Here is a 19,573-nt window from a genome sequence, read left to right on the forward strand (position 1 = left end):
AACCACTGAATCATTCAGAACACGTGAGACGTGTTATGGTTCTGCTGTTTGAAACTTTATTGCTTGGAATCTTTGTTTGGATCTATTTTCGCAGCTGAAATAGAACAAAAAGACTCAATATTGCATCTAAAATGTAAGTAACTAATGTTAATGATTGTTTATGGAGCTGTCATAGGAAATCAGTGACATTTTCAATCGTGATGGTATTCAGGAAAACAGCACATTTGGTTGTGTGATGTTGTTTAACTGTTTCATGTTATAAAGATAAAAACATAACATTATGAATGTTTACCGCAATTACTATGTGTGAGCGGCACTTTTTTGATTTCTCCTCAAGATGCGCGAGTGCAGCATGCTCCTTTACATGGTGTTAAATTGGTGGTATTGCCGACAGACGAACTAGTTGGCGTGGCAAGCATAAAATATCTCTACACATCCGACTCTCTGGCTCGCTCCATGTTGCTTCTAGCATGCGACACACGTGAAGCTGACGAATGACATAGGGTTCTGCTACGATTAAAAAAACAAAACATAAAAAACACCTGGATATGCCTGTGGATCTGTTAATTTTTCCGATCCCTGATCCAGCTTTGTCGTCAGTATCGCGGCCGAAATCGGATCGGTGCACCCCTAGTATAGACATTTGACTAAAGTTGCACCAGATAGAATAAATGTAAACCTAAGGATGAAAACATTCTATGCTGACCATTTCACCATATAACCTGTAGTCTGATCCCACTGAGTATGTTTACTTAAACAAGTAAAGAGTGCTGCTTCTATAGTCACTGATGCTGTCAGTTCAGTGTGATACTATGAAAGAGAAATGGTACATTTAATAAGAGTATATTTCAATTTCCCCTATAATGAGGGTTTTGCACATTACTATCGTTAATAAAAGTTAATTTTATATGCTTCACTGTTACATTTCCAATAAACAAACATGTGATATTAATAGAAACTGCACTTATTAAAACAAAACAATAGTAATTGTATGATTAAATTAACTTAATGAGTTATCAGTTTTCAATTATCCACCCCACAAATGATCAATGATGATTTTTCGCCCACTGCCAAATCAGGTGCTGGTGCCGCCATCTGGAGAAATGAGTGCCGCTGGTGCCACTGCTTTCAAATTTGTGTCAGGATCCCTTGTTGATATTGAAATTCATAAATACAAGTATGAGGATGTGAACAGCTAAATACATACAAACACAAAAACATTTGTTGACAGGCATGTAAGACATCGTATTCATTATATTCAAACCAAAATCACTGATTGAACGTCACTTTTTTTCCCTGACACTGGCAGAAGATATATCAAATTTTTATTTATTTATATATATTTAGACTAGGGGTGACCCCTAATAGTCGAAGATTCGATGTATCGATATGCAGGACCGGATTCGACCACTAATCTCATGGTCGAATCTTCGCGCGTGTTATGAAACGAGGATCATACCATTTTGGCAATATGGGGGTGCTCAATATTAGTGTTATAAAGATGTGTCGCGGGGCACTGAGCGATCGTCCCTTTAAGGGCACTGAGCTTCGCACCGGACGCGGCACGCCTTTAAAATTCGAACACATATACACCGACGCCTATCCGCGGCGATTAAATGTATATTTCCCTCAAATCGTGAATGTACATACTGATTTCACCCTGTGCTACAAGATACACTCATCGTGCAGCTCTTCTGTCAGAAGTCGATTCAAAATTGAGCTTGCGCGTATATAATGTTCACGTCTGCCTGGTGTGAGAGCCTACCTGAGACAGCGCTGAGCTTCAGTCCGGTGTGAGAGCCTACCTGAGACAGCGCTGAGCTTCAGTCCGGTGTGAGAGCCTACCTGAGACAGCGCTGAGCTTCAGTCCGGTGTGAGAGCCTACCTGAGACACGGCTCTGAGCTTCAGTCCGGTGTGAGAGCCTACCTGAGACACGGCTCTGAGCTTCAGTCCGGTGTGAGAGCCTACCTGAGACACGGCTCTGAGCTTCAGTCCGGTGTGAGAGCCTACCTGAGACACGGCTCTGAGCTTCAGTCCGGTGTGAGAGCCTACCTGAGACACGGCGCTGAGCTTCAGTCCGGTGTGAGAGCCTACCTGAGACACGGCTCTGAGCTTCAGTCCGGTGTGAGAGCCTACCTGAGACACGGCTCTGAGCTTCAGTCCGGTGTGAGAGCCTACCTGAGACACGGCTCTGAGCTTCAGTCCGGTATGAGAGCCTACCTGAGACACGGCGCTGAGCTTCAGTCCGGTGTGAGATAGCCTACCTGAGATGCGGCGCTGAGCTTCAGTCCGGTGTGAGATAGCCTACCTGAGACACGGCTCTGAGCTTCAGTCCGGTGTGAGAGCCTACCTGAGACACGGCGCTGAGCTTCAGTCCGGTGTGAGATAGCCTACCTGAGATGCGGCGCTGAGCTTCAGTCCGGTGTGAGATAGCCTACCTGAGACACGGCGCTGAGCTTCAGTCCGGTGTGAGAGCCTACCTGAGACACGGCTCTGAGCTTCAGTCCGGTGTGAGAGCCTACCTGAGACACGGCGCTGAGCTTCAGTCCGGTATGAGAGCCTACCTGAGACACGGCGCTGAGCTTCAGTCCGGTGTGAGATAGCCTACCTGAGATGCGGTGCTGAGCTTCAGTCCGGTGTGAGATAGCCTACCTGAGACACGGCGCTGAGCTTCAGTCCGGTGTGAGAGCCTACCTGAGACACGGCTCTGAGCTTCAGTCCGGTGTGAGAGCCTACCTGAGACACGGCGCTGAGCTTCAGTCCGGTGTGAGAGCCTACCTGAGACACGGCTCTGAGCTTCAGTCCGGTGTGAGAGCCTACCTGAGACACGGCGCTGAGCTTCAGTCCGGTGTGAGAGCCTACCTGAGACACGGCTCTGAGCTTCAGTCCGGTGTGAGATAGCCTACCTGAGATGCGGCGCTGAGCTTCAGTCCGGTGTGAGATAGCCTACCTGAGACACGGCTCTGAGCTTCAGTCCGGTGTGAGAGCCTACCTGAGACATGGCTCTGAGCTTCAGTCCGGTGTGAGATAGCCTACCTGAGACACGGCGCTGAGCTTCAGTCCGGTGTGAGAGCCTACCTGAGACACGGCTCTGAGCTTCAGTCCGGTGTGAGAGCCTACCTGAGACACGGCTCTGAGCTTCAGTCCGGTGTGAGATAGCCTACCTGAGATGCAGCGCTGAGCTTCAGTCCGGTGTGAGATAGCCTACCTGAGACACGGCTCTGAGCTTCAGTCCGGTGTGAGAGCCTACCTGAGACACGGCTCTGAGCTTCAGTCCGGTGTGAGATAGCCTACCTGAGATGCAGCGCTGAGCTTCAGTCCGGTGTGAGAGCCTACCTGAGACATGGCTCTGAGCTTCAGTCCGGTGTGAGAGCCTACCTGAGACACGGCTCTGAGCTTCAGTCCGGTGTGAGAGCCTACCTGAGACACAGCGCTGAGCTTCAGTCCGGTGTGAGAGCCTACCTGAGACAGCGCTGAGCTTCAGTCTGGTGTGTGACCCCCTTTAGGCACAATCGGCTTAAGAACGTGCATATAATCACACTCAAAGTGTTCTTTTCCTCTCTAGGCAGGTATTTTTTTAGGTTTATTTATCAAAATGTTATTTTATATATTTGTGTGATGTTCTGTGTTTCTATCGCGGCTTTTAAATGTTATGAGAGAACGGTTCATTTACGATTGTGTAGTGTAACGTTAGCCTAGTTTTGATCACTTTATTAAAAGTGGTGGCTGTGTGTCGTGTGGAAAGTAAAATAAAAATAGTACTAGCCTTCTGCTGACTAGTGTCCTGCCTTTCCCAACCTGTTTATACCGTTTATTTTTTTCCAGTCTATGGTTTACACACACATAGATGATTCGACTATCGGTCGACCATAAAGAGATTAAAAAATTCTGATTCGAATGTGTAAATCCTTAGTCGGTGACACCCCTAATTTAGACCACTTCTATTTTTGATTGCTATCAGGATGTTAAGAGACATTCAGTATAACAAAAAGTGTTTATAAAAAATTGCCTACCCTACCTTTAAAGTTGGCATGAAATGGAAGTCGCAACAGTCTTTTCTTTTCTGTTGTGACGTACTATATCCAAGTGAAAAAATGTCAAAGCTAGTTACATTTTATTTTCATCTCATCATTCATGCCTTAAAATGCAATCAATGTAAGCAGCTCACTATATTTCGGATATAAACCTGTCTCTGTATGCTGTGGAACCTGAAGGATCGAGTTTTATTTTGTCCTGGTGCCTAGCATTTAGCATCCGTTAATGTTCCTCAAAGCTTCACTACTCAATGCAAAACTCCTGCTGTCTTCTAACAAAAAGCAGCTCTTCTAATAAAGTTCACTCTCATTGCACCGTGGGAAGACTGGTTAAACAATCTGATGTTCCCTTCCAGTGTCCGGCTGCTATAATGAGCTTGATTTGTCATCCTGCACCTGTGATGTCTTGCCAGGTTGCTTTTTTAAAGTCTCAACCTGCAATCGTTTTAGTTTATTGCCAATGTGCCAAAGCTATTGGGTTAGAGAAATAAAATATCACTGCTAACGCTCAGCAAATGATCTCAAGGTCTTTTCTGAATTAGGCTAATTTGTGGCTCTGTTTATCATTATGCCTCCTTTTATGTTAGTAGCTTATTACTGAACTTGTTGATCGTTATGGTTGTGTTTTCACATGAAGTTTTGAATTAGGACCTTCTCAGAGAGGGCGCATGACATCATCTCAGTTGCACAAGCTTCCCAGATGGGATGGATCTTCTGGAGAGAACTGCAGATGAGATGAATGAGCTAATTTGCAAGAGATGGGTGCAAATGTCTGGACCATGGGGCATCCGTTAGTGAATATTGTGCTGTGGTGCTCACACACTCTTAAGAAAAATGGTAACAAATTAGGGTTCTTTGGCTTGTAACAACAGCAGAACCCTTCTGGTGCTATAAAGAACACCTTTTTTTTTTTTTAAGTTTTAGACCTTAGTAGCCTAGAAATCTAGACGCACCCTAGCGGCAGCAAATCTAATCTGCCCGCGAGTGTCGTCTAGCAACTCTCAATACCCTTCTGAGCTGTAAATGCCAAACTCGGGTCGGGCCAATCACATTATGTGTAGAGTCGGTGGGCAGGGCTTAACATAACGACGGCCAAGTTGCGTTTGCGTGCTTCTAGTAAACACAGACACTGGCGAACGGCGGCCTTTCAAATCAGCTTTGACCGCGACTCTTATTTATAAACACATTAATATGAATACATTAATAAATATAAATTGGCATTGATCATGATATAGACCAAGTTCCTGTGAAATATTTCGACAGTACTGTGATGTCTTTACGTCCTTCATTATGTGTGTATTCTAAGTAGCAGCTTCTCTCTGCAGATGTTATGGCACATGACAACATCTGAAATACGCAATTGAGTTTACTTACAGTTTGTTTGTGCATTTGATAATGTAAAAACAATTGTTTATAAAGGCCAAAATTAGCAAAATTAAAAAGGGGGAGAAGTGATATAAAGTCATGAGATAGCTATAGGCCTAATGATTTTTTGTGACGCAGTATGTTTAGGCATAAAGTAATAATAAAAAACAAAAAAATCAAACAATATGGGTCATAAATTCCGTATCTTTGTTACTTACGTTGTGGAGAAGAGAATACGAGTATCCTTAACCTGTATAGACCTGAATAGAGCTTCTCACACTTGGATGTTCCATTAAAGAGAAAAAGACATTATTGGAAGGAAACCAGTTAAAATATTTTAAAGTAAAGTAAAAATTTATAGAGATATTTTAAGAGAGAAATTATTTACCTGTCCAGAGTGTGTTGAGTGTATGTGTAATTGAATAGCGTGGCGGCAAACAAATCAGTAATGAGGTAACTTCGACAGTTACAGATTTGAAAAACAAAAAGGCGGGAAAAAAGATCCCTAAACTCTATCACAAAGAACCCTTTTACAACCATTTAGCAACTGTTACTACAAGTAAACGTTACATCAGTTGTACACTCGTTATTGCAGTACATTGTGGGATTGAATAAGTACACTAATGTCCACTATGGTTTGGGACACCACTACAAATAAATGGCCTTAAATGGTGGCCTAGGGCTTCAGCCCCAGGGCATCATTTACCCCACTTTTAGACATACACTCGCACTTCCCTGAGGAATCCCTGACACCATTTTGAAGTGCGTTCAACTTTGTCAAGTGGACAAGGGAAGTTTATTTGGACAGACGCTCCCCTGAGGGAGTGAGTCTACTCGTATGTCTACTTCAGGCAGATCCATAGACCACAATGCAACATTGTGACGTCACAACAGCAACTCGCATAGCAGATTCAATGGTGATCAATGGTTTAGGTCCTTCCATTTTAAACTCCATCTATGTTTTGATCTTCGCTCTGACATCTTTGACAAAAATGTGAATTTTCTCAGCTGATTGGGATTTTTTTTTTAAAGCAGAGGGTCTGTTATTTCTTTTGATATTGACTGTTTACGTATTTATACAACCAATTTATACGACTAATTTTTTATAAATCTGATCAAAAATGCTTGTGTTGGCTGGCAACTTAAAAATAAATCTCTGGCGGGTAAAGAGTTAAGTGTGACCTAATTGTCCAAAACTGATAAAAGAGGCAAAAAGTTAAAGGAAAGCAAGGACTGACCGTAACGGGACAGACTACAGTGAACTGGGGAGGAGCAGAGGTTGAGAACTGAAGGGTCAGTAGGGGGAGGTTTGCTCCTCAGGGTTGTCAAAAATCAGGGTGTGGACTAGGGCTGGACGATATGGCCAAAATTTATATCACGATATATTTCTTAATTTTGGTCGATACGATATAATTTCGATATCGATATGAACTAAATAAAAGCTTTAGAAAAACCACCAAGAACTGCCACAAAGGATGTCTGTACCTACAAACTTCTGAAAAATTAATTTGCCAAGTCTATGAAACCTCCTCCTATAAAACTATATAATATTTTAGAAATAAAAACGGTACAAATAAATTAATGTTCACCTTTTATTTGTATTTAGCCTTTATACGAACAATAAATGTGAAATCACCATCAAATAAACAAGACTCTCACTTCGCAGACGCAGTTTATTGAGCATTTTCTTTTAAGTTTTAAATTTCATTGAAGAACGATTCATAGCGCTATATTCTCCTTTTATGCTAAACTATAGACCTTTATCTACTGATGCACAAAAAATAAATAAAAGAACTCAATTCAGTGGCCTATTTGTGCTCTGTTTGAGATGAGTGCACGCTGCTTTTTGCAAGGCTTTAAACACGAGCAAATGATACATTTTCGTGAAGCCATGTCTGACCGTCTTTCACAAGCTTTGAAAGGTAATTTAAACGAGAATGAACGCATTGGTGTTAATAGGCTACATGACATTGTGTGCAAATGTGGAAAGAATTAAAACAAATGTGCCACTTGCCTCTTACATAAATAGTCTACGTGGATTATTTTTAACGCTTGGCATCGTATTTTTAGACATTAGATTGATGCATCTATGTCGATGTATTGTTATAACCCTAGTCGGCACCTCTCCGGCACATTTTGCAGCACACTAGTATTATCTGGGGACCTCTGGTGATTTGTAATAATTGCAGAGAATTTCTGTGATCTTAATCCCGTGCGAATCGGCCATGTCTGTAATTTGTAAAGTAAAAATTGCCCCGCAAACTACCTACCATATTTCGCCAAACACCGAGGTCCTGTGATAATAGTCCCGTGCGAATCTCTGTGATTTGGTCAGGATTAGGCGGATTGTATATCATTTTTGCAAGCTTTTTTTCTTCCTGTGAACATTTCTATCTTTATCTTTCACGAAGAATAAAGTCTGCATTCATAATGCGCACCGTTATGAATTCCAGTGCCGCCGCGCCCACACGGATTATACTTTCACTTTAGAATGAGTATCAATTTGAGAGTAATCTGATTGAATGGTGTGTTTAATATTAACATCAATAGCCTACTGTTCTTAATGAAAAACAGAACAGAACAGTACAGTACAATGACAAGCTTGTTTAAATAGGCGCTTTTACATTTTTGAAACTGAATCTTCCGCCGTATATTGTCAGCTTCTCACTCGTGATAAATGAAATCTAATTCCTGCCGCTGGTCTGAGCTAAATTCATGCGTCTGTTCGCTAACTGAACGAAATTATATTTATTTATTAGACTACTGTAAAATAATCAAAACGATATCGATGCCTGTTTATGATTTCATACAGCTATATCTATAACGAAGTCTTGACATCATATCCGGGAGAAGTCAGTAAATTCGAGTAAAATCACAGGCTTTGCTTATCCCGTGCGAATGCGCCACGCAAAACTCAGATGTGGGGAGTCATTTCTAAATCACAGAGGTCCCTAGATAATACTAATCCCGTGCAAATAGTGCTTTAGATAGACGAACCACTTCCACGCCGCTAAAGAAAGTTAGTCTTTCTTCTCTTATCAACTATTTCTTTCTCCTTAGCCTACTTGTGGAAGCTCGTTCAGTCACATTTGTGTTGCGGTCAGGGAAACTCTTTTTGTAGCTAAAACTTGCCGCGTTGGCAAAAAACTTGCCGCGTTTTACTGTCTATGGTTGGATCTATCAGCCTACTACTGCTGAGCACTGGCTGCGTGTCCGTGTTGTACGTCATCACGCAAGAAGCCAATCGTGTTCTGCTCTTTCTGATGGCTGCGCCCTGAGGAATGTGAGTGATTACAGTGAGGAATGCTGTAATGTATATCGAAATATCGGAAATGTGTTTAAAAATCATATCACCGTTATTGAAAAAAAAAATATCGCGATATATATTGATATTGAATTATTGTCCAGCCCTAGTGTGGACACACTCCTTCTGTGTTTTAAAGCATTTGAATGGCTTCATTTCAGGAAGAGAAACTTAATGATCTAGGAACTGTGTTCTCCACTTTAGACGAGTGTTAGCCTGAAGTGATACTGTGAGATGGTATCTTTTGAAAATGCTTTCGACCTTTTAATCTCTCTCGGTGCGGTGGAGATGGACCAACTGTCCAGTTTCCTCCTGCTACAACTTGCATGTTTTGACAATTTAGGTGTGTGTCCGTATCTGTTTCAGAACAAGTCAAAACATGTTCTGCAGGATTTCCAGTGGTTCAGACAGGATCTTCCTGAAATATCTATCTGCGTGTGCATGTAAACGCCTATCTACGTCATATTGCTTATCACTATTTACTGAACTTAAGTATTTTCTTCTGGTACCGAGTGAGCTTGCGATTGAAAGTATTTCCCTAAATCTCAAGAAATCACCTCAAGAACTTTCTGTATTAAGTAATCCAAGCTTTTGTTTTAACCTCTTCCAAGAGGGTAAATATGTGACATTTCTGAAGTAACTCCATATGCATTTTACATTTATTGGTAGCATGCACACTCACATAAGATGAAGTATCCAGACATGGCCTTGAAAAATATATTTTATGTTGTGTAGGGTGACTCACCCCTCATGGAGGCTGCCATGTTAAGATTATACGAGCAGCTGAACACTGCTTACTTGATCTCAGTCACCACTATTATTGCACACTTTCAGTTGTGGAATAAATTAATCATGGCAAGGGTCATTTTATTATGGCATTGATAACTACAAATGTATAAGATGCAATAGACTGGCAACAGCTCTGTGAGAGTGTAATTTGAATGGCATAGCACCTGTTTTTGATTGGAAATCGGTTTGGTTTTTCCTCGGATTGGCAGTTTCCAGTCTTTTACAGATGGACAAAAATAACAGCTGGGTTGTGGGAGAGTTATTAAAACGCAGGTGGTTTTCGTCAATAAACATGCACATCTGGTGGGACGGAGGGTTAACCAGGGTGAACTTTGAGAGCAACCTGTCAAGGTGAAAATCATCTTTGAAAGAGATGGAAAACAGAAGAGGTAAGGTGCTAATCATTATCCTCACTGACTTCTTTCTACAGGCTTCTTGCCAAGTGACCGCAAGGACAAATCTAAAAAGTCTTGCAGTTAGATGACTGACACATTTGATGACCAGACCATGGGTTTACCTTCACATGCTTGACAATAAGGCACAAAAACATATATGCAAACACCATTCACTCGCCATGGTTATCTGTCTCACATACTTATCCCAGCTGGAGTGCAAGTTGTCCTTTCGGATTTCAGGAAAGGAAGATAGGCCAGAGCCATTAAAGGGAGATTTTGTGGGGTGGATAAATGTGTGCGAAGCAGGTTTGATTTCACTCCTGCGTTTCCTGGACACACTTTAGAGGAATCTGGGAGCAAATCAGCATTTTCCTTTGGCTCAACCTCAGTCATTTCTGCGGGAGTATTTATGCAGACATTGATATGAAGTGGAAGTTTATATCTTTTTATACTCAGCACTTTGTCAGTGGAACGGTCAGCCTTAAAAATGTTATCAAAGAGGCAGGAAGTCAGTTTAATCTCTTAATGAAACTAAAAGAGTTACTTGAAGGTAGTTGGTTTGTAAATGGTCCTTGTTGAAGTGTTAGATGAGCTTGTCTGTAAATATGGCTTGGTAGACTTTGAAGAAAATTCTTATTTTTTGGGTCCGAAGTTAACCCTTAATGCATACCTTGGGTCTTTAGTGGGACATTTCCTCCTCATTCTTTTTTATTAAAAGTTAGACACCAACCTTCTAGTATTCTTCAGTTAATTAACAATGTAACTTCTTTTTCTTTCGGCTGTTCCCTTCAGGGGTCGCCCCAGTGAATCATCTGCCTCCATCTAGTCCTATCCTCTGTATCCTCTTCTCTCTAAAAATATAAATAAAATTTATTCTGTAGAGCGAGAACTGAACGCAGTCAAATATTACTGTCACTGTCACTGATGGTGGATCTGCTGAAGAAGCTGAATATTGATTCTGAAGATGTTGAAGATGATAGTTTTGAGAATATGTTTGAGATGGTGAATATGAGGCAGATGCTGAATGAACTGAAATGAGCTCTGATGAGGACAGTGAGGATGATGATGGGATAAAACATCTGCTCAAACTAAACCCTCACAAGCTACAAAAGGTCACAAAATATGCATTATTTTATTCTTCTGTAACTGTTACTCTAATATCAGGAGAGATTATATTTTTGTGACAGTTAGAGATCTAACTGTGTTAGATATAGATGCGGGTCACCATAGACCAGAATATGTAATAATGATTGGTGAAACATTTATGCATTTAGGGGAAAGAGATAGAGACCCAATGTAGGCTGGATTCATACCTGAATTTCCCAAATGACCATGAAGCCTGAATGTGTCTGAAGTACTTTTAAGTGTTTTAATCCCTAGGCCACCGCTCCAAAAGTAGGAGGCAACTCCTACCTCACACTGGAAAAAAAATGGTGTAGTAACAACTTTCACTCGCAAATAATTACAAAGAAATTGGGTAACACGTGACATTTTGAAGTAGCAAGATTGTAAAATGTACTCCAATAATCCAGTAATCTAATTAAAGAATTTAAGGCCTCAAAACCCTTAAGACAGCAAGTTACAAGGCTGAGTCTCACAAAACAGCACCCCATGAGTATTACCCTCATGTCCACATCATGACACCTGCAGGAATGAGACTCTAGTTTCTCCAATGTGATTGTTTCTTCGGATATAATAAGTACACTGTAAGTCACTTTGGTAAAGGACTTCTTGTAAATATGAATGAACTTATCGAGCGACCTTCTTAGATGCATGTACATGACATCTGTTTCTGATTTACATCTGAAATCTATTTCTGTTCCTCTCTCGTCGTGTCCTTCTTTTCATCTCTTATTTTTGTCTATCTGCTGACTTCTTCCTCACTCCCTTCTACACACTCCCAGTCTTATCTGTCTTTTTTCCTCTCCAAGCCTCCCAGGAAGTGCAGCATTTCATTTAGGGTTGTAAACACGCTATTTGTGGCCTGGGGGGTAGTTAGGTGCCCTTTGAAAGCTTTTGGCCGTGGCTCATGAGTTCAAGGTTGCTGAGTATGAGCCATAGTCTTTCTCTCTATCGGAGTCTCCTCAGTGTGTCTGGAACTCAAGATGTTTGCCTTCTCTTTTACACATGTTCTCTCTATCACTGTCTGGATGATTCTTTCTTACTCCGGCTGTCTGACTGGTTAATCCTCTTTGACATTCGCTTGTGTTGTCATTTCATCAGAAGTGTATAATTAAATTAAACTGAAGAGGCTCTAATTTGTTCTGGTTGGCGAGACAAAACACTGGACATCTCTCGTCGTATCATCTTGGCATCAAGCACTTACGCCATTCAAACTTTCAAAGAACAACTGAACAACCTGTATTGGTACTTAAATATTCAAGGCTGATATGTAGAGAGCTTCTGGTATCTGCATAATGTGTGTAATTTCTGCACTAATAGGGTTTTTACACAAGTACATTTAGTTGGACACCAGGTAGTTCTAGGAACTTCGTTATAGGAACTATCCACCAACTAAATATCCCCCTTTGGCCATTTTCCTGGTTACATTCGCACCGCCAGTAGGATCTCTGAAGGGATGTAAGCCATGCTTGTTGTTGTGACTTTTATTTTAGCAGCATGGAGGGCATTTATTTTGACGGTGCTGAGAAGGCCAGAGCCTGAGCACACAGTTTGCTGTTTACTGTTTAACATTACTGTCTTTTTAGATAGAACTTTTATACAAAGAAAGTAGACGGAGAAAAAGTATAGTGTTTCCTGAGAGGAAATACATAGGCTAATCAAGTTTCTCTTGGTCCCCTCAAAGTTACTTTGTAGGTCGAAAGGTCCATATCACTGTTTTCAATGTCCCTAGAGTTCATTTCTGGAGTAAATATATAGGCATAGTCTGTGTGTGTAGACAGCTTTTTTTTTTAAATGGAAGGGTGCTGCTGTTTTACGTGTGTTCGGCCAATCAGTGTACACTTACGTACCTGGTAGGTTAGTTCATATTGTACTGGGTTAAACCTAAGGGGGTAATCTAGCACTCGGAAAGTGTTCCACCCATAGGGGCGGCCATTGCTAACCAAGCCATCACCTGCTGTCAGCATCCCATTGACTCCCATTCATTTTTGCGTCACTTTGACAGTGAATAACTTTACATCTGAGGCATTTAAAGACTCCATTTGTCCATTGTTTATTTCTAAAGAAACACGACAGTGCATAAAAGTCTCCATTACCTTGTATCTTACACTATCGCCCTGTAGAAGCTGTTTTTGTAAAAATAGGCTAACTATTGTGTCATAACCAACGCGACTCTGTCGCACAGTTGAGAAATTACCGCATAGACCTGAGGAGACGCTCAGAAGCAATCTTTTACTGTCTATGAGACAGTCGGGGGGACGTGGAGACATAAAGTCTGATAAAGTCAAGGGAGAAGAATGGGGAGAAGCCGATAGTGAGCCAAAAGCAACGGGAGAAAATATTTAAACAACGTGATTCAGATTTCACTTTCCACAACTACTAGAAGACCTACAGCTGTCAGACAGGAGGCTCACGTCACATCTACGTCCTCAAGCTCAGTCTGAGCCTGCGCAGTTCGCTCAGCCATCAGGAAGTGAGTGACTCTGATTGACCTCATTTTCCGCCGTTGGGATCGCTCTGTCCATTTCTTTTACTGTCTATGGTTAAACCCTACTCTGAATCAGGAGCTAAATTAGTTCCCCCAAAAGGAGTTCCTAGAAGTAAAATCATTCGTAGTTCCTGTCATTGCAAACACGCCAAAATCCGTCCACTTCCGGGCGGCTTTCTGCTGCTTTCAAACGGACTACTTTGGGGAGAAAGCTGACTTTGAGATTGCTGATTTGATTGCACTTACTCTGCATGGCTGATTACACTGCGTGCTTACTCTCGCTCATATCTTTGGTAAGTCATCACCGTTGTCATTGGCCAGTTTGACTTCCTGAACAAGTGTCTGATTTGTTTTCACAGTGCAACCAAACTCAGAGAACCTTCTACAGGTAGTGTCGAGTTCGGTACCCGGTGCGCTCATTACCAATTCTTCATGCGAACAGTGCTCTGTTTTGAACTAAACTGCCAGTGTGAAATCCCCGTAAATGACATAGAGACCCACCTTGGCCCCAACGAACAACATTAGCTCAACCAATGGCTCAACCAACCTTTAGAAATGATCAATGAAAAGAGGAGGGATTGTTTGAAACATCTTGTGATTTGTGTTTGGCGCCACTAGTGGTGAATAGTTGGTCTATCAATGTGCCTTGCTAATGTATATCAGTCTACCACCACAAAGAGTGCATCTTTTTCCTGAATTTCAATATATTCTGTTCCACGAAGAGGAACAGGGTACTTAATTTATATTTGGGTTGACTCATCACAGATCTCTCCATTTGTTTGCACATTCACAATGTCCAAACATGTTGTTTGCTGGTGACATGCTTGTATAGAGTCCCTGGTGTTATATGGCTTGCGGTTAGGGAGCAGGGTTTCCTGTGTTGGGTCCAGGCGGTCCGGCTGTCAGTCAGTGGGATGCCAGTGGGAGGGGGGTTTGGATTCACAGTTGAAACTTTGCACAGCTGTTCACAAGGTCAACCCTTTATAAACTGTGATGAAGTCCTCTATCTCTTAACCTCAATTTATCTCCTCCCACATCGTCCTTGTTTCCTGTCCCTTTCCCCATATCATTATATTAACGCCATTACACAAACAGATTTATTATTGTACTCGTTTAATAAACAGCTCTTTGTATGAAAACATTTGTCCACTCGGAGCAGCTCGATTGGTCAATGCCCTGACACATGTTGGCCCTATTTTTTTTTTTTGCCAAGTCACCACCCATGTCACCTGACTCATCTGTCACAAGCCTTGTCTTTCAATGGTCTATTAATAAACTAATGGTCTCATAGGAGGCTTTACACCCTACTTGTGATATTGCTGGTGGAGGCATTACTGCATTCCATGTGCTTTTCTGTGTATAGGAGTCTTCGTTTTCCACCAGCTTTATTTAAAAGTGTTAGTTAACATATATGTTAAGAAAAATATATATTTTCCAAAGTGATTTGCATTCCATAATTTTCTTACTGTACATATGTCAGTTTTCCCTGGGAATCAAACTTGTGACCTTGTAGTGGTAGTGCACCTTGTGTTATAAATGTTCATATAATATCTGTTTCAGTTACATCATTATTAATATTGACTACATGTTTGCTAATGTTGTGTTTCTTATTGATACTTTTCCAGGTCGTAATGAGTTGATAGCCAGGTACATAAAGCTGCGGACAGGGAAAACCCGCACACGGAAGCAGGTAATGTGATTTAATGTTTCTAGTGCCACTTGTTTGAATGGGTACAACAAGTCAAGTCAAAGGTTATTATGACCATATTCTGGTTTAATTACATCATGATACTTAATTGTAATTGATGAATTTATTAATTCTAGCTATGCTATCTCTCTTTTGATTAAACTACAGTTTCTCCCTGCACCTTGTTAGTGTATGACAGTACTTAAATTTGACATTTCCTGCATTCAAATTCTGCTAGGATTGTTTAGCTGATTGAAATAACACTGAACTCTATACTGACACCTATTGGTGTGGATGCTGCAATGCACAAAAGCAAACATACATTTTTCTCAGTGTGTTTGTCACACATGATTAATATATTACTAGTAGACATGTGCCCATTTTCGGTAATGCGATATATCACGATAATGAATATGCACGATATTGTTATCGTGGGCACTTCAAAATATTGTAAATAATAATTTATTAACAATTATTGCATTTTTTATAATGCACTCAAGGTACATCAACCGTATAGATGCTCAACACCGCTGTATTCTGCGTCAAAGGGACGCGCTCAGATGTAAATGAGAAGCACATGAACGAGTGAAGGAGACGCGCTGCTGAAGTGCTGCTCAGTGACAGCAGAGGGCGCTGATGAACTAAGAGTTTGATGCTTAAGAGTGAATTAAGAGACCACTTAGGCTACGTCTACACTAATCCGGATAAATTTAAAAACTGAGTTTTCGTCTAAAAACGCTCCGCGTCCACACTAGAGTGCAGATCGGGCCGCATTTTTCTGTCCGAGCCCGACCCACGTCCGACAGAGCAGTAACCGAACCCGCCCCGAGCCCGACAGGCATTCAAATATTTATGTCCGAGCCCGACCCGAGCCCGACAGTTAAAATCAATTTTTTTCCCTCATATACTAATGACACGCACGTTTGTTTGTGTGGAAAGCCCGCTTTTATTAAGCAGCTGTAGGAAGGCATTCTGAAATGTTTACAGACGAGCGCATCAGCGCGCACACGGGGCATCAAACGTTACACAGAGCCCAATCAAATAGCCAACTGAAATTAAATGAACAAAGGTCTGCTAAAAATGGCCCAAGCTAACAGAACAAAACATTAACGTAACACAATTGAAATGCTTATTGAAATGAAAGTCATCTTACCAATTTTCTCAAACTGTTTGTTTCCTAAACTGCAACATGGGATCTATTTACATAATCTATCCATCAAAGTTTAGGGTAATCGAAGTTTTATGCAGAAAAAGAATTGCATCAACTGTGGACGGCTTCAAGGCTGTCCTCCTGCCAGCAGCGCTGAAGTTGCGCTCACTGGAATGACAAGAATGCCGCGGGCAATATGCACGCACGTGTTGCGCGTTGTTGTCACGGCGGCATAAACAAATTTCCGCATACAGGAAGACGGATGTTAGGGTAATATTATGCATGTATTTTAATCACAAAAACAAACCATTGCATCAAGTTAAACAGACCCATTGGCTACTTGCATAATAAGCAGTTTTCGTGCTGACGTCATTTCTAAATATCTGTCCGAACCCGGTCCGACCCGTCGGGTACCGTCGGGCTCGGGTCGGGTATCCATCCTCTAGTCCACACTATCATTTTCAATCGTTTTCCAAAAAGTGTTCATCTGCACTGAAACGTCTGAAAACGCTTACATCGCCGTACTGCGCATGAGCAAATCCAAGACGCTTCGACTTGCGTCATTTCCGCTACTCGTTTATTTAACTCTTTGAAATTTTGCGGCAATGTCGAGAAGAGGCACTAGTTTTTTAACAGTGCGTACAAACTGACATTAATATTTAACAAGGCTTTCAAAACAGAAAGCATACAAAACAACTGCTGTACAATGTCGTTCACCATCTTGGCTGAATTGGTCACATGACTGCATCACATGGCTAAAGCCTCCGTTTTCATAGTTCAAACTACGACGTGAAGACGGCGTTTTCAAATGTATCCGCTTTGGAGAGCGTTTTCAAAACGATACGTTTTCATTGACTTAAAACGCTGTCTCAGTGTGGACGGAAGAACAAAATGGAGAGAAAAATATATGTTTTCAAATGAAAACGTATTAGTGTGGACATGGCCTTAACGTTGATTTCTCTTAATTTTTTTCCAGAGCTGTATATATTGTGGTGCATTGTATTATTTTATTTAAACATTATTATTTTTGCTATTACAAAAATAGTTCTTAAAGCTGTTATGCAATGACAACACTTTTTTTTCAACTTATTTCAATATCGTGATAATATTGTATACCGTGATAAAAGCTTCAGCAATTAATCGCAACATGAAAAATTGACATCGCCACATTAGTATGACTCGTGAGGTAAATTTAAACATTTGGCAAATACTATTTAGTTATTTAAGCGCAGAGCTGGAAAAACTACATAGTGCAACTTCAATATGCCATACATATAGAAACTGAAAGGGTTAGTTCACCCAAAAAATTGTATTAGCCCATGATTTACTCACCTTCAAGCCATCCTATGTGTATATGACATTCTTCTTTCAGACGAATAAAATAAATAAAAAGTTATATTAAAAAAGTCCTGGCTAATTTAAGCAGTATAATGGCAGTGAATTGTTTATGAAGTCCATAAAAGTGCTGAAGCGATATGGCGCGTTAAGGAAAATATCTATATTTGAAACTTAAATAGACTAAAATAACTAACTACCGGCGGAAAAAGGTATGCAATTAAACTTATGGCTAAAGTGTAACTCCTGACTCCATTTATAGAAGCATCGCAGACTTTAACGCCTCTCGCGGATGGTGCTGGCCAACATACTCATGCCCCCCTTCACTTATATCGAAATCCTCTACCATTTTTCTTTAAAAATGTAAATTCGTTTTTGTTTTGCTCTATCCTCTGCGTTTCTGCATTCATCAGTACCATAGATTGTAAAAAAAAAAAGTTGTTGTCACGAAGGGCAAAATTAGCTGTATAGACCAAACCCACAATTTGTACCAGGCTGTAAACATGTTCTGCTGTAAAGTTGGGCATTTTAACATGGGGCTCAATGAGATTCTGCTCCCTTCTCTAGTGGCCAGTCGATGAATTGCAGTTTGTCACTTGGGGATAAGGATAGGGTTTGGACTACATTTTTGGACAGTAATGTTGTTTCTGGATCCACAAAATATGTTGACCCATTAACGCTTCTAGAAAAATCAGGACATGCCATACAGGGCCGTAACCACCATAGGCATTCGAATTAGAAATGGCCAAATTGTCAATATTTGACATTTCTTAATGCTACTCTCCATTGTGCACTGCTCTGTTTGTTTTAGAATGACAGACAGCTTAAAAATTCAAATTTCATGGCTGGCGTGCCTGAGCAGTCTAACAGCGCTCGTCAGTGTCAAAAGGATGGCCAATCAGATAAAAGAAGGCGGGGCTTAATGTTCACTGAAGATGCGTGTGAATTCCAGTGTGCTTTTACAGTTTTTACATTGAATTTGAGTGCATGTGTAATAAGAAAAAAGGGTTCCCATATTGTGATAATTTGATGGATTTAGTTTTAACACAATAATGTAGCTCTTAATTGTAATTAAATTGTAAGTACTTTATCACATTTGTCATATTTATTAAAAATTAATGATTGAATAATAATAATTCCATGTGTTAACAAGACATTTCTCCTTTATATAGAACTTTTTAGGCACAAAGTGTTGAGTCAAGAGCACTAGGGTTCTGTATAAAACATTTATTTCCTCTAATGAGTGTTGTGATTACTGATGATTCAATGCATTGCTGTTCTAAAAAGTATAGCATAAGGTTCATTTGTTATTTAGTTGTTTTTGACAGATTTGTTGTTAAGATATAATTAAGATATATAATATATTTGTTGGTTGATATCAAATGTGTGTGGCCCTGTTTTGCCTCAGGTGTCTAGTCACATACAGGTGTTAGCCAGGAAGAAAATGCGGGAATATCAAGCAGGCATTAAGGTATGGCTATGTCGCCACCTAGTGGCTTCTTTTAACTCACTCGCTGTTCAATGTCTCTCTTCCCTTTTCTTTTTTTTCTCTACCTTCCTTTCTCCCTCCTCTGACTTCCTTCCTGCAGGTGTCTAGCCATCTGCAGGTTCTCGCGCGGAGAAAATCTCGCGAGATTCAGTCTAAGCTGAAGGTATGCGCCTCACTGCAGTCTGCTCTGCTCTGCTCTTGACCTGTGCTGTGTTCAGAGGGCCTTGGCTTTTCTTTAAGTCATCAACCTTTCCTATCTGTAACACATCCTTACTGTTATAATGACTTGTGATGTTTGGCATTCATTGTTTACAGGCTTTCATTGAAACAAATGCATTGTGATGGAATTGAGCAACATGTTTGCAAAGTAGTGTTGCCCTCTGGTGGCCGACTGGGTATTGCATCACTTTCTAG

At 40.9% G+C, this 19,573-nt stretch overlaps 1 protein-coding gene across 5 annotated transcripts in view; it reads left to right on the top strand.

Moving 5' to 3' along the window:
• tead3a (TEA domain family member 3 a) overlaps window positions 1–19,573 on the top strand; it is a 67,818-nt gene that overhangs the window by 32,164 nt on the left and 16,081 nt on the right. For 2 of the 5 annotated variants that reach the window (XM_067446879.1, XM_067446881.1), the window contains exons 3-4: window positions 15,124–15,188; window positions 19,079–19,141. In XM_067446879.1, the coding sequence (XP_067302980.1) occupies window positions 15,124–15,188; window positions 19,079–19,141 (128 nt within the window). Of the gene's footprint in view, window positions 1–15,123; window positions 15,189–19,078; window positions 19,142–19,259; window positions 19,323–19,573 lie in introns of all 5 variants that reach the window. The other 3 variants (XM_067446880.1, XM_067446883.1, XM_067446878.1) reach the window with 2 other exon arrangements.

Source organism: Pseudorasbora parva, chromosome 6, assembly GCF_024679245.1.
Source record: "Pseudorasbora parva isolate DD20220531a chromosome 6, ASM2467924v1, whole genome shotgun sequence".
NCBI classification, from domain to species: domain Eukaryota; kingdom Metazoa; phylum Chordata; class Actinopteri; order Cypriniformes; family Gobionidae; genus Pseudorasbora; species Pseudorasbora parva.